This window comes from Trichoderma atroviride, chromosome 3 (genome assembly GCF_020647795.1).
Source record: "Trichoderma atroviride chromosome 3, complete sequence".
In the NCBI taxonomy this organism is placed as follows: Eukaryota; Fungi; Ascomycota; class Sordariomycetes; order Hypocreales; family Hypocreaceae; genus Trichoderma; species Trichoderma atroviride.
Window position 1 is genome coordinate 1,620,482 of NC_089402.1, and position 14,145 is coordinate 1,634,626.

The 14,145-nt window shown below is 47.4% G+C and overlaps 3 protein-coding genes across 4 annotated transcripts; 2 read left to right on the forward strand and 1 right to left on the reverse strand.

Annotated features, from left to right (window-relative positions):
• Positions 1-1,111: 1,111 nt before the first annotated feature.
• TrAtP1_005760 (uncharacterized protein) lies at positions 1,112-2,536 on the reverse strand (the record flags this gene model as incomplete). Its single annotated transcript, XM_014089079.2, has 1 exon — positions 1,112-2,536. One exon carries the CDS (start codon positions 2,534-2,536, stop codon positions 1,112-1,114), a length of 1,425 nt encoding a protein of 474 aa, XP_013944554.1.
• A 1,622-nt stretch (positions 2,537-4,158) lies between these two features.
• On the forward strand, positions 4,159-9,437 carry TrAtP1_005761 (uncharacterized protein). Of its 2 annotated transcripts, XM_066112850.1 has the most exons (4): positions 4,159-4,457; positions 4,532-4,878; positions 4,980-6,944; positions 6,994-9,437. In XM_066112850.1, the coding sequence occupies exons 1-4, from the start codon at positions 4,406-4,408 to the stop codon at positions 9,049-9,051; spliced, it is 4,422 nt and encodes a 1,473-aa protein (XP_065968936.1). In that variant the 5' UTR covers positions 4,159-4,405; the 3' UTR covers positions 9,052-9,437. The 2 variants fall into 2 exon arrangements, with proteins under 2 accessions (XP_065968936.1, XP_065968937.1); XM_066112851.1 differs by having other exon boundaries at positions 4,159-4,878.
• A 451-nt stretch (positions 9,438-9,888) lies between these two features.
• On the forward strand, positions 9,889-13,807 carry TrAtP1_005762 (uncharacterized protein). The gene is made up of 4 exons (XM_014089077.2): positions 9,889-10,162; positions 10,219-10,231; positions 10,312-10,413; positions 10,467-13,807. Exons 1-4 carry the CDS (start codon positions 10,036-10,038, stop codon positions 13,696-13,698), a joined length of 3,474 nt encoding a protein of 1,157 aa, XP_013944552.1. The 5' UTR covers positions 9,889-10,035; the 3' UTR covers positions 13,699-13,807.
• Positions 13,808-14,145: the final 338 nt, after the last annotated feature.

Here is a 14,145-nt window from a genome sequence, read left to right on the forward strand (position 1 = left end):
CTATCACACTCACTTGAGGATACCACAGTTTGTCGTCGACGTTGTCATTGACAAGAGCTTCAAGAAGACAAAAAGGAAGAAGTTTGAAGTAAGTTCCGAACAAATGGTAGACTATTCTTTACTGATCTAATCCTTAACGGATTGGTGAGGGTACATGCAGTATTCACCTCGGGGTCTAAGCATATTGGGTTTGACACTATTGCGATGGAGTGCTACATACTGGGCGCTGGTGCTGCGTTAGAATCTCTCGTAGAGTTTATATCAATCGCTGGGCAGCTACGCGTCGCTAGCAAACTTCAGAGTCATCGCTGGATGGTTTCACGGACTCTACCGTTAATATTGTAACTTCTAATGAGCTCCATGTATAGTCAATGCCAGTATCATACTGTACCTAGCTATTGCAGGTTTTATAATCTGCCTCCTGGCTCTGAAACAAGTAATAATATCTGGGCTGAGCTTGCCGTTCCTTGTCGGTCTTGTCGGCTGGTTCGAGAAACTTCAAGCTTTTTGTAAACTACAAGATCCGACTCATAGCTGAGCATTTACGGAAATTGGATTGCAGGGTGATATTGTGATGTAGAAGTGTAATGTCTTTTGCAGTTGTATACATGGTTAAGATACATATATGCCTTTATACACTGAGTGATGGATACAATTGTCGCAGTCATCAAGGACAAGATGAAAGTGGAGCACAACTTTGCGTAGTTCTGCCATAATCATTCCGTAGCCGAGATATAAGAGCCAACATGTGTCGAATGACGAAAGACTTATAGCTTCCAATAATACGGGTGTGGCATGCATCTACCATGACCAAATTATCTCACGTCCAGCGAGTTGTGTTTCTGAAGTAAGCATACACCTAGTAGTAATTAAACTTTACAATTCGTCTAATAATCAATTGATTGTTTACTTGTTGACTATTCACAACCAAAGTCTGGTATTATCTGGCAGGATTACCGCCACAAAAACCATTCATTAGACGCATGTGTACAGCATGAACTCAACCCCATACCAGATATACCGAAAGTTTACATAACTGGAACTATTTAACTGGTACCTTTTTTTTCTTGCCTGGGTTTATGGTTTATGGTTTATGCAGTTGAGAATCAGCTTAACCAGCCTGATAAACACCGAGAGCTGCGACATGAGGATTGAGCTGGCTCAAATTAAACGGTGTGACGTTGAGCCTTGCATCCGTGAGCGCCAAAAACATGGTTCCGTTGATCGCGGGATCATGATCCCACGTCGACACGTTGGGCTGGAAAGTAAACGCCGTCTGGTTCCGCAAATTGATGTTCAACAGCCGAGAGTACGTAACGTTCAGCTGCGATACCCATGCCGCCCACCGGGGTACTCTAGCCGTGGTATTGGTTACGTAGCTGTTGTTTGGCCCGACTAGTTTCCCGGGAGTGTCCCAGTGCAGGAAAACCTGGCGGCCTGGGTAAGAGAGCGGGATAGTGCGGTTCTGGGTGATGGCTGGCGCGCAGTTGAGCGACTGATTGGTCGGGTTGGTCGCGTTTTGACAAAGTTGCGAATTGGTGATGTTTGCCGTGGAAAGAGTATTAATACCGGCCCCGGTGGTCTCGTTGAAAGCATCAGAAGCATTGATACGAGCAGGATTCGGCTGATTGAGGATACTCAGCGCTGGGAAATTTTGCCATATAAGCCGACTCTGGTTGGTAGGACAGCTCGAGATGTATGGCGCCAGCAGAGTCCATGCCCAACTCTGAGGAATTGCAGGAATGTGCCAAACGGGCATGGGGAATTGTCCACCAAGCTGGCGGAAGATGAGCTGTTGGCGAGCCTCCACTGCGACGCTCTGGAGGAGCAGCTGGGCCGCCGGTCTATTGTTCAAATGAGGTATAAATCCATAGGCACCCGCTTCTCCCACGCGCGTGAGCTTTTGGTTGAAGTCAAGGAACTCCCGAACATTGGACACGGGATAGTTGTAAGTACACTGCTTGGGTGCCTGAGCACCGAGGATGTTGGTCAGGAGCGTAGCATGTCCCACCTCCTGATCGGCCATGTACTGAATGAGGAATCTATCATCTGCGTTGAGGCCGCTGGAATTGAACTGATTAGTAGAAAAGTTCTTTAGGCCGAAGTGGAAGAGATCCCATTCGATCCATTCTTGGTAGAGAGCCAGTGCAAGCGACTGGTAGTCATAGTCACTCTGGGGTCGGCTGACGGGAGCAGATCCATTGGTTCCCAGGCCACCATTTGGAGTAAACGGCGCAGGCTCAGGGCCGTGGAGCTTGCCGTCAGCTGTGTAGTTGAAGGTTCCCGGAGCAGGAGGCGCCGACGGAATCTCTGAGGCCAAGATGGTAGAAGCCGTCAGCGCCCCGGTAGTCGATGCTGGTGGTCCTGTAAAGGGGCCGTGAGAGGTAACGTTCATAACAGATACGATTGCCGGCGTGACGGTCTCAGCGGAAGAGAAAGTAGTTGTTGGTGTTTGTAGAAACGGAACAGCCCGGATCAGCGGCAGGTTTGCAAGGGCCGCAAGCCCTGCACATTGTAGGAGCGCATTCCCGATCATTGTTTCGTTATGGCCCGGAGCAAAGACGCAGTAGGCCTTAACAACAGCAGAATGAGCTTTCTGCTCACCAATTCCCAGAACCTGCTCTCTCTTATATGCCCCCTACTCTCAGCTTGCTCAGCTCGCCCAGCTCGCCTTTTCCTCCAATTCCTCCAATTCCTCAACATGCTGAGCGTGCCGATACTCCCGGCGCTGTCACTCTCACCGCGGCTATGCCTCACATTTTGACAGGTTTGACAAGCTGTCAGGCCGAAGTCCGCTCAAGACGTGACGTATGGCATGCTAGATTCCCAGCGGTACAAGATGGGGTGACGACGCCATGGTTCGCCATGCGGTAATGCCGCCGTCATAAAGTCCTGAGATATGCGGCATCCCAATGATTTGCGTGCGTGTGGCGGAGGTGGAAAGCTTATGGCTCCATGGCTGCGGCTGACGATGAAGGCGCGGGCGCGATCTGCGGTCTTGTATCCGCGTATTTCGGCACATAGTCGAGGAGAATGGGGGAGATTCCGCGGTGCCGAGCCATGGCGCATGTAATCGTGTCGATGCACCGCCTTGGTGGTGACTTGTTGTTGTCGAATGCGAGAAAGTGCAAGAAAATGCTAGCCTTCCATTGGCCACGGTGTGGCTGACGCCGGCACATGCAGTGGCTCTAACTTGCGATTGACAGCTTGTGGCTGTCATTTGTGATGAAATTTTGACAAGCTGCCACGCGTCGGGAGGCAGTCGGATGAATATTAACGGAATGAATATTATCGGATGAATTCTAGGCTTTCTCTTTTCATGCGCAACGATTTGCAGGGTCTCGTCCTTCGCTTATGCCATGGCTGGAAAAAGATGGCCCGTGAGTGGCGCGATTTCGTCCGTTCGCTGACGATTCCAGACGTCTATCCAGTCGCCAAAAGTTCTGCTAAATAGCTGAATTCGATATTTGAAGATTAGCCTAGTGCTCCTAGATGGTGTTCTAGATGATGTTCACATCTATACTTTCTTTGTAGCTACAGCAAAAGAAGGAAGGTTTGAGGTCGTCACAATGAAGTACGGTCTTGCGAGTACATTGGCGTTCTTCGAATTTTCATTTTACACCGTTTTGTATTGAAGCTTTCATGGTGTAAGCATTCTTGATGCTTAACTAACTTTCCTTTCCCTTTCCCTTTCTTTTCCATATCAGTTAAACGCAAGACCCATCGTCAATCAGACCCAGTACGCTGATTTTCCGTACGAGGGAAGATACTTCATGTAGAGTATAATCAGCATTCAAGAAACAATCAACTTCTAGGTCATATACGCAAAATAAAACCTTCTTATTTTACATCCACCACGATAAACGATACATTTTTTACGACTCGCGCGATTAAACTGGAGGGCAGCGAACCAAAGATGACCGCAGCCCGAAAACGCACACACAGCTGAAACTATATGAACACTCGCATCAAATATATATTAGCCTTATGTTGAAGTAACCGACGCAGTAGAGCCTTTGACGATATTGGGACGGAGGTATATCCACCAGGTACGTAGGTACATGTAGCATGCGCGGCCAATCATCGTCGCCTAAAGCATGCAGCCCATTGGTGTATGCAGGATCAACCAATTCAGGCATCGGCCATATGCAGTGAAGCGCGAATCACGAAGCAAGCGGGGAGCAAGACAAGGCTGAGAGAATTTCATAACCATCAGGACCAATTCTGCCATTACACACATGTCTTTGGATGAAAAATACTTACTCTGACATTATTGCTAAGTTTTGACCACATCTGCTACATCTGCTACATCTGCCACCTCTACTGCTTCAACATCAACAGCCAAAGGGTTGATTTCTGCGTGTAATGCCTATCAGACAGCGATTCCGCAGCATTTTCTCTCGGAATGCCGATAAGCCAACGCCTGATGGCCTTTCAGATAAAGATGATTCACCAAAGTAAGACGAGCTCCCATTATCTGCCTCTATAAGTGCTGTATCAATATCTCATGTACCTGATGCAAGCTTGCCAGAGCGACTATGGGATCAAGCGTATGACGCTTTAAAGAAACATGACGGCGCACTGATCCAGGCATACGAGAAGATTCTGTCTCGTAACCTTCACAGCCAGGGATTCGACTCCCCAGTAACAGACTCTGAAAAGAACGTCATTGCGCAAGACGATACCCGCACAAGAAGAACACAGATGCGGCGGCTTATTGACGAGGGTTTAAATAACACCGCCCGAGAGGCCAAAATAAAGGAGACCATCGGCACAGCCACTCAATTTATTTTCGCCGCAAAAGATATTATCAGCTCTGCTATTCAGACTGCACCACAGGCAGCGCTTGCTTGGTCTGGCGTGTGCGTGGCGCTTGAGGTAATTAATTCCACGATAGATATTATTACCCAGCACCCCAATCATGATCAAATTTATAGACACTTTGATCTTCCCTGCTACCTCTGCTAACTTGCTTGCAGATGATTCAAAATCCAATAGCTGCCACAGAGGCCAATCGTAATGGCATCGAGTATGTGATAAAGAGGATGGATTGGTATTGGAATATATCCAATGTCGTCTTGAAAGAAAGCCCCAATGATAATGATGGTGGCCTTGCCAGCATCCGACGCGAACTTGAGACTCAGGTCGTTGATCTCTATAAAGCTCTCCTTTTGTATGAGATAAAGAGCGTTTGCCTCTACTATCGCAGCCGTGGACTTGCGCTTTTACGTGACATAGCCAGGCTCGATGACTGGAATGGCGATATACAAGCGATTCAGAACGCCGAGCGCATTTTTAACGACGGCTCAAATACCCTTGTGGATCTAAAGAAGGTCTCCAACCTCGAGCAGCTTGTCAAGTATGCAGAAATGCAGTCAACAACTCAGATGACAAGAGAAGACCAGCAGTGCATGAAAGATCTACGTCTCACAGATCCTAGCGCTGATAAGAAGCGTATTGAACAGACAAAAGGCGGTCTATTACACGACGCATATAGCTGGATCCTTGAGAATCCTGACTACCAACATTGGCGGAACAACGAGGAGAGCCGCCTGCTTTGGATAAAGGGTGATCCAGGCAAAGGCAAGACCATGTTGCTCTGTGGCATCATCAATGAGCTGGACCAGCACTCAATTCGCTCTGGCACAGCTCATGTCATCTACTTCTTTTGTCAGGCCACTGACCATCAACTCAATAACGCTGCTGCCGTCCTACGTGGTTTGATATTCATGCTTATTAACAAGCAGCCATCGCTTGTTTCACATTTACGAAAGGAGTATGACCAAGCTGGCGGAAAGCTCTTTGAAGGCTCCAACACTTGGATTGCCTTATCCGATATTCTCGCTGCTATCCTCCAAGACCCAGCGCTAAAGAGTACATGCCTGGTTGTCGACGCTCTTGATGAGTGTACATCCGATTTACAAAAGCTTTTGGACTTGATTGTAGATACGTCTTCCACTTGTTGTCGAGTAAAGTGGATTGTGTCCAGTCGAAATTGGTCCCAGATAGAAGAGCGCCTGCGACGCGCTGAGCAGAAGGCAAAGCTTAGCTTGGAGCTCAATACAGAATCTATTTCCAATGCTGTGGATATTTACATTCGAGAAAAGGTACATCGGCTGGCAAACCTGAAGGGCTATGACAAAGAAACGTGCGATGCGGTACGAACTTATCTGTCTGATAATGCAAACGACACATTCCTATGGGTGGCTTTAGTCTGCCAAAACTTGGAAAAGTATCAGCGATGGAAAGTCCTCAGACTGCTGGGAGAATACCCGCTTGGTCTTGATTCGTTATACAAACAAATGACGAATCAAGTGCTCTCTATGGACGATGCTAGCGACGTCAGCCTCTGTAAGCGAATTCTCGCCATAATGACGAGCGTGTATCGACCAATCACCCTTCGCGAGCTTGGGCGCCTCATCGATATCCCAGGGAATCTTTCAGATGATGTCGATTTTTTGGAAGAAATTGTAGCCCTCTGTGGCTCTTTTCTAACTATCCGTGACGGTACAATCTATTTCGTCCACCAGTCAGCCAAAGATCATCTCACCAGCAACGAAGAAGCAGTCTCTGCCATCTTTCCCTCGGGCAGCGAGGATACACATCTTGCCATATTTTCTCAGTCGATACAGGCAATGGAGGCAATTTTGAGAAAAAACATCTATCAGCTATCACACTTCGACAATTTTATCAGCGATGATGTTCACATACCGGACCCGGATCCATTAAGTCCTATTGCCTATTCTTGCCTTTATTGGGTATCACACCTCTGCGAAGGAAATGCAAGCAAAATCAGCACTGGTAACCAAAACAGCCTTGCAGATAACGGAGCTCTCGATGTGTTTATTCGAAAGCATCTTCTTCATTGGTTGGAGTCTTTAAGTATATTACGCCATGTATCGGACGCCGTTATCTCGATAACAAAGCTTGTCGCCTTACTTACGGTCAGTTTACACTTTGGCATTATATGATAGACGAGTCTGACAGACCCAGGCACGATCAATCCAGGGAAAACTACTCACTTTTCTTCAAGACGCGCGCAGATTTCTTCTCTACAATAGAAGGCCTATCGAAATTGCTCCTCTCCAAATATACTCAGCAGCGTTATTATTCAGTCCTATGAAAAGCTTGATACGCGAAGCTTTTCAACATGATATTCCCTCCTGGATACATAGTAGGCCCATTAACGAAGACCAGTGGAGCCCTTGCTTGCAGACTCTCGAAGGCCAACAAGGCTCAGTATGGTCCTTAATTTGTCTTGACAATAATCAGATTGCCTCAGCATCAGAGAACGGAACCATCCAGATATGGGATGTGACTACAGGCACGTGCATAAGGACGTTTGGGAATAATTGGAACCCTAACGCATTGGCCTCCTTAAAAAATGGTCGAATGGTCTCGGTATCAAATAATATGGGTGTTAAAATATGGGATCTAACCACAGGCGAATGTACCTTGAGACTTGCAAATCATGGCCCCGGTTTATATTCCATAGATATACATTCCATGATCTCCTTAACCAGCGAACGAATCGCTACAGGGTTAAAGAGCGGAAAAATCAAGATTTGGGATCTAAGCACTAGTATATGCGTCCAGACACTTGAAGGGCACGATAGATCCATACAAGCTCTGGACTCCTACGGAAATGATCGGATTATCTCGGGATCAATTGATAAGACAGTTAGAATCTGGGATATATCGACAGGCGAGTGTATCCAAACACTCAAAGGTCACACCGATATGGTGCGCTCAGTAGCCTACTCAACAGATCACCAAATCGCTTCCGCATCAGATGATTCCACGATCAAAATCTGGGATGCAGCTACGGGTGAATGTGTCCAGACGCTCAGAGGCCATGAACGTGGAGTGCAGTCAGTAGCATACTCAACAGATGGCCAGATCGCCTCGGCGTCAGGCGATAGCACGATTAAAATCTGGGATGCAGCTACAGGTGTGTGTACTAAAACGCTCAAAGGCCATACTGGTTCATCCATGTCAGTGGCTTTTTTGGACAATGGGCAACTCGCATCGAGCTCCAGGGACGAAACGATCAAAATCTGGGATTTACATGCAACTACAGACGTGGATGTGCGAAGATCTGGGTGCCATGACAAACCAATATATTCATTGGCCATGTCCGGAGACGGTCGTATTGCCTCGGGAGCGGGAGATGGCACAATACGCATATGGGATATCGCGGGTAAGTGCGTCCAGGTACTCGAAAGCCATGCCACCGGCGTTAAAGCCATCGACTTCTCAAAAGATGGCCAGTTGATTATCTCTTGCTCGTTCGACGGCGCAATTCATATTTTGAATGCAGCTACGGGCTTGTGCGTTAAAACACTTGAGACCTCTTCTAGATATTACACCCCATCAGTGATGTTCTCGCCAGGTGGTCGATATGCTGCGGCGCCAATCTTCAGAAAGATCAAAATTTGGGATGTAGCAACGTGGACATGTATCCACACGCTGGAAGTTCACGACGAACTCATTGTAGTAGCGAGATTCTCGTCAAATGATGATCATATTGCTTCAGCAACAATTGAAGGCACCATCCAACTTTGGGATACAGTAACAGGCACGTGTGTTCGAACATTCATGGCTGGTAGAATGTTTAAGCCTATTTCATTGGCTTTTTCATCAGATACCCAATACTTGGCCTCAGAGTCATCGAATGGTATCATCAAGATCTGGGATCTATCCGCTACGAGTTGTATCCTGTCGTTCGACCTTGGAAGAGCTAGGTGGCTCTCGTTCGATACGAGAACAAACTCTCGCCTCTATTGTGGTCTCGGTGCTTTCGATCTGGATCTGGATGTAGCGCTGGTTTCTGACATGCCATTAGCTGAAGGCTCACCGCAAGTAAGCTTCCAAGGCTATGGTGTAAGTAGAGATGGGGATTGGATCTTAAAAGATGGTAAGTCAATGCTTTGGTTGCCTCCAGAGCATCGCACCATGAATTGCATTATCAAGGGATCGACTGTCTATCTCGGTTGCGACTCAGGACGTCTCTTGACACTGCGGTTCTCCGAATCAGGTCCAGATTCATAGCACACCAATATAACATTAGGGTGACTGCGTTACGACTAGGAAAGGGCGATAACATGCATGGTTTAGAGAAAGATTATCTGACACCTCAATTCTGTTATCTAGCACTCCAGCTATAGCGTGGGCTGCTACTGATGCTACTGATGCTACTGCTTCCAAGTGCATATAGGAGATAAATATCTTAATAGATAGACTAGCTGCTTTATTGAGCTACAGATGAGGTGTTGGATTAAGAAATCTGGGTGCTGGAAAACTTTTCCCATAGTTTATTGATGGCTGGTAAGGGAGATGAAAGGTGGAAGGGCCTTCTAGATAAATTACGAACATGCAACTAGGCGTAAGAGCGTTCATATGCATATAAGGAGTTGGTCAATATAGGTAGAAGCAGTAGAAAAAAAAGATTCTAAGCAATTGAACTATCTGTATATCATAAATGTCCTTATGCTCGTAATTTGTCTTGTGTGCTAATGATTACCCGTAGCATCAATCGCGCAAGCTATGTTCATACCTACCTAGCCAAAACCCTAGTGTTTATGAGCTAGCTCAGGCATCTTTTCAGTAGTCCAGCTATTTCGAGCCAAACAAGTTTTACATCCAACATTCAGTGAGATGTCACTTGGCATAGTGAAAGGAATATTAAGATGCTAAGGTCTACAACTTTTCATACAACACACCTAGGTACTACCTTAAGTGCATTTTAATAGTAGTATACTCATGTCATTTAGCGCAGCTTCAATAGCAAGACGTTGACGTTGACGCTTCCGTATCTTATCTTATCATCGTCAAGCTCTACATAAGAAGCAGGTGCTCCACTAAATTTTTGCTCATCGCGGGGCAGTACTTTTTTTCTCGCCCGGCGCAAGCTGCTTATCCATATCGCATTATCGAGCAGCGCCAAAAGATTAATTTTGCGACTCCAACCGCTTACAAACGTGCCGCGATCAACTCTCTCCTCCAGTCCATGAATTGCTCGAGGTGACGCTCAAGATGCCGTTGATAGACGATGGCTTCGAGGCCCTGCTGGAGCCCTTCTACAACGGCAAGAAGCTGACCGACCCAATCTCGACCAAGGAAGACAAGTTCCAACTGCTGCCGGCATTCCTCAAGGTCAAAGGTGAGGCTCTGGCTCCGTCAATCCGAGTTTCTGCATCTGAAGCTAACATATCCAAGGTCTTGTGAAGCAGTATGCACGCCCTCTATCCTTTCCGCTCGGTAGTATAACGAAAGTTTCCTCCAGCTTTCTAACTCTTCGACTACGTATAGGCACATTGACTCATACAACTTCTTCGTCGAGCACGAGATCAAAGAGATTGTTCGTGCCAACCGCACTATCCGAAGCGATGTCGACAGCAACTTTTGGCTTGAGTACGTCTGACTATGCTTCTAGATACTACCCTGTGGCTAATCCCATCTTCTAGGTTCACCGATATTCGAGTAGACCGCCCCCGTCGATTGGATTACAACGACTCGAAATCTCGAAATGAAGTCACGCCAATGGAATGCCGTCTCCGCGATATGACGTATGCCGCTCCCATATTTGTCGACATCGCATACATTCGTGACAAACAGAAGATTGTGCGAAAAAATGTGCCACTTGGACGAATGCCAGTCATGTTAAAGAGCTGCAAGTGCCGACTCAGTGGAGCGAACAACTCTGAGATGGAGAAGATGAACGAATGTCCTCTGGATCCCGGTGGCTACTTTATTGTCAATGGCACGGAAAAGGTCATTCTCATTCAAGAGCAGCTGAGCAAGAATCGAGTCATTGTCGAAGCCGACGAGAAGAACAATGTCATTTCCGCATCAGTAACCAGTTCGACCCACGAGCGAAAATCGAAAACATACGTCACTCTTAAAAAGGACAAGATTGTCCTCACTCACAATATTCTAGTCGAAGGTATCCCCATTGTCATTATCCTCAAAGCTCTGGGCGGTCTTTCGGACTACGAGATCATGCAGCTTGTGGCAGGTTCGGATGGCCGATATCAGGACGAATTTCTCGTCAACTTTGACGAAGCTGCCAAAGCTGGTATTTTCACACAGCACCAAGCTCTGGAATATATTGGATCTCGAGTCAAGATGGGTTCCCGGAGGGGCCAATTTGGTGCCCAGGCCCGCCGAAATAACGTCGAAGAAGGATTAGATGCTTTAGCCAACCTCATCATCGCGCATGTTCCTATTGAAGGCCTCGACTTTTATCCCAAGGCTATTTACGTGGCTATGATGACACGCAGAGTGCTCATGGCCTCTCAGGATAATAAATTGGTGGACGACCGAGATTTCGTTGGTAACAAGCGTCTTGAGTTGGCTGGTCAGCTGCTATCACTTCTCTTCGAAGATCTTTTCAAGAGATTCATGGGAGAGGTGAAAATGTCGATTGACAAGTTTTTGAAAAAGAACAACCGAGCCGTGCCCTTGGATGCCGTTCATATGATTAGCAATCATGCCAACAGCATTGGCCTAGGAATCAACAGAGCTATCCAGTCAGGAAACTGGAGCGTCAAGCGATTTAACATGAACAGAGCGGGTGTTACGCACGTCCTCAGTCGACTGAGCTACATCAGTGCTCTCGGTATGATGACAAGAATCAGCAGTCAGTTTGAGAAGACGCGCAAAGTGAGTGGACCTCGAGCTCTTCAGCCCTCGCAGTGGGGCATGCTGTGTCCGTCTGATACACCTGAAGGTGAAGCCTGTGGTCTGGTAAAGAACCTTGCTTTAATGACACACATCACAACCAATGTGGAAGAGGACCCCGTGAAGAGATGGATTTTTACCCTTGATGTTGGTGTTGAACCAATTCGGAATTTTTCGGGTGCTGAAATGCACCGCGAAGGCTCATACATTATTCATGTCAACGGTACCCCATTTGCACTCACCAGATACCCAAAGAGATTTACGCATAGGTTCCGCACAATGCGTCGCCGAGGCTGGATTTCGCCCTTTGTCGGTATTCATACCAATTCGCATTTCAATGCTATCCACATTGCCACGGATGAAGGCCGCATCTGTCGTCCGTATATCATTGTGAAGAACGGCAAACAGAAGCTCAAGCCCGAACACCTCCGTCTGCTTCAAATGGGCAAAGTTACGTTCGACGATTTCCTGACAAAGGGCATTGTGGAGTACTTGGATGTCAACGAAGAAAACGATGCTCTCATCACTATTTATGAAGATCAAGTGACAATGAGCACAACCCACTTGGAGATTGAACCATTCACACTCCTCGGCGCCGTTGCAGGACTTATTCCCTTCCCACACCACAACCAATCTCCCCGAAACACTTACCAATGCGCTATGGGTAAACAAGCCATTGGTGCTATTGCACACAACCAATTCAACCGAATCGATACTCTCCTCTACACACTAGTCTACCCCCAACGGCCCATGGTAATAACGAAGACAATTCAGCTTATCCATTACGATAAGCTTCCTGCCGGTCAAAATGCCACAGTCGTTGTCATGTCGTACTCTGGATATGATATTGAAGATGCCTTGGTTTTGAACAAGGCATCCATTGACAGAGGATTTGGGCGCTGCCAAGTTTTCCGTAAATATACAACTGAACTTCAGAAATATCCCAATGGCCGAAGGGAGCGTGTAGGCGACCCGGTCAATGAGGTGGAGAACGGTGTTATGCGACGAATCAAGAAGCACGAAGCTTTGGACGCCGACGGTCTAGCCATCGTTGGCCAAAGAATACACTCGGGAGAGGCAATGGTTAAGAAGGAGACCCCTCTTGATATGACAACGACGGGTATTGGTCTTGACCGTGGGCCTAGCGAATACCGCGATACCGCAGTCTCGTATCGTATCGCCGACCCTGCTTACATTGACAAGGTTATGATTTCTCAGACGGAAAAGGATACAACGGTCATCAAGGTGCAGACCAGACAGACGCGGAGACCCGAGCTTGGTGACAAGTTCTCTTCTCGTCACGGACAGAAGGGTGTCGTGGGTATCATCGTCGACCAAGAAGACATGCCGTTTGCTGATAGCGGTCTGTGTCCCGACATCATCATGAACCCTCACGGTTTCCCCTCTCGAATGACAGTTGGTAAACTGCTTGAATGTCTGACCGGCAAAGCAAGTATCGTTCACGGTCGCAAAGACTACGGCTTTGGTGATGCCTTTAGATCTCACCCCGTGCAGCAAGTAAGCGAGGTATTGGTCGACAACGGCTTCTCGTGGGAGGGCAAAGACTACTTCACGTCTGGTATTACCGGAGAGCCGCTGGAGGCATACATCTTCAACGGCCCAATCTACTACCAACGTCTGAAGCACATGGTGCAAGACAAGATGCACTCTCGTGCTCGCGGCCCCAGAGCCATTCTGACTCGACAGCCCACCGAAGGTCGATCGCGAGACGGTGGTCTTCGTCTGGGAGAAATGGAACGTGATTGTCTGATTGCCTATGGTGCTTCTCAGCTTCTGCTTGAGCGACTCATGTTGAGTTCTGACGGAACCATGATTGACATCTGCCAGCAGTGCGGTCTGTTTGGATACAAGGGCTACTGCAGCACTTGCAAAAGCACGAGGGATGTGACGAAGATGCAGATGCCGTATGCCGCCAAGCTGCTGGTACAAGAACTGATTAGTATGAATGTTGGAGTGCGGCTGCAGCTGGAGGACGAGTTCCCTCATCCTAGCTAATGTAGACGAGTGAATCGTCTTCACTGCCCTTGTTAGGAGAAAGATGTGTATACCAGACTGTAAATAATTGCATAAAATAGAATAAAATGAAGCATTTTGGATTTGGAAATCGCAGTCTATTTTGTAACACAAATGAGTAGTTTCATTTCACTGCCATATGCTACCTGCCACAATTTACTTCACTTTATCTTTTTTTTACAGATTTTAGTCCTTCCATTGTCACTTCATATTCCGTCGCATTTTCAATACCCTGTCCCGAAGCAGCCACGTGCGGCGCAAACACCACTTTCATCCATCTTCTCCAAGTCTTGAGCGTCGGCGACATTGCATCAAAATCATCGTCTGCGGTGATGGGGGCAGCGACCCTCGTAGGGCGGCCGTACACAGGCCGCTTGTAGAGAGCTACGCGGCAGGATATCTGAGTGGACCAGACAAGCCCCAGGCTCG

Excerpts from the sequence above, each read along its gene's own strand:
- TrAtP1_005761 (XM_066112850.1), top strand. The coding sequence starts at position 4,406 with ATGCCGATAAGCCAACGCCTGATGGCCTTTCAGATAAAGATGATTCAC. Across the intron at positions 4,879-4,979 it reads GCGTGTGCGTGGCGCTTGAG|ATGATTCAAAATCCAATAGC; the intron begins GTAATTAATTCC and ends ACTTGCTTGCAG. Across the intron at positions 6,945-6,993 it reads AGCTTGTCGCCTTACTTACG|GCACGATCAATCCAGGGAAA; the intron begins GTCAGTTTACAC and ends TGACAGACCCAG.
- TrAtP1_005762 (XM_014089077.2), top strand. The coding sequence starts at position 10,036 with ATGCCGTTGATAGACGATGGCTTCGAGGCCCTGCTGGAGCCCTTCTAC. Across the intron at positions 10,414-10,466 it reads GACAGCAACTTTTGGCTTGA|GTTCACCGATATTCGAGTAG; the intron begins GTACGTCTGACT and ends CCCATCTTCTAG.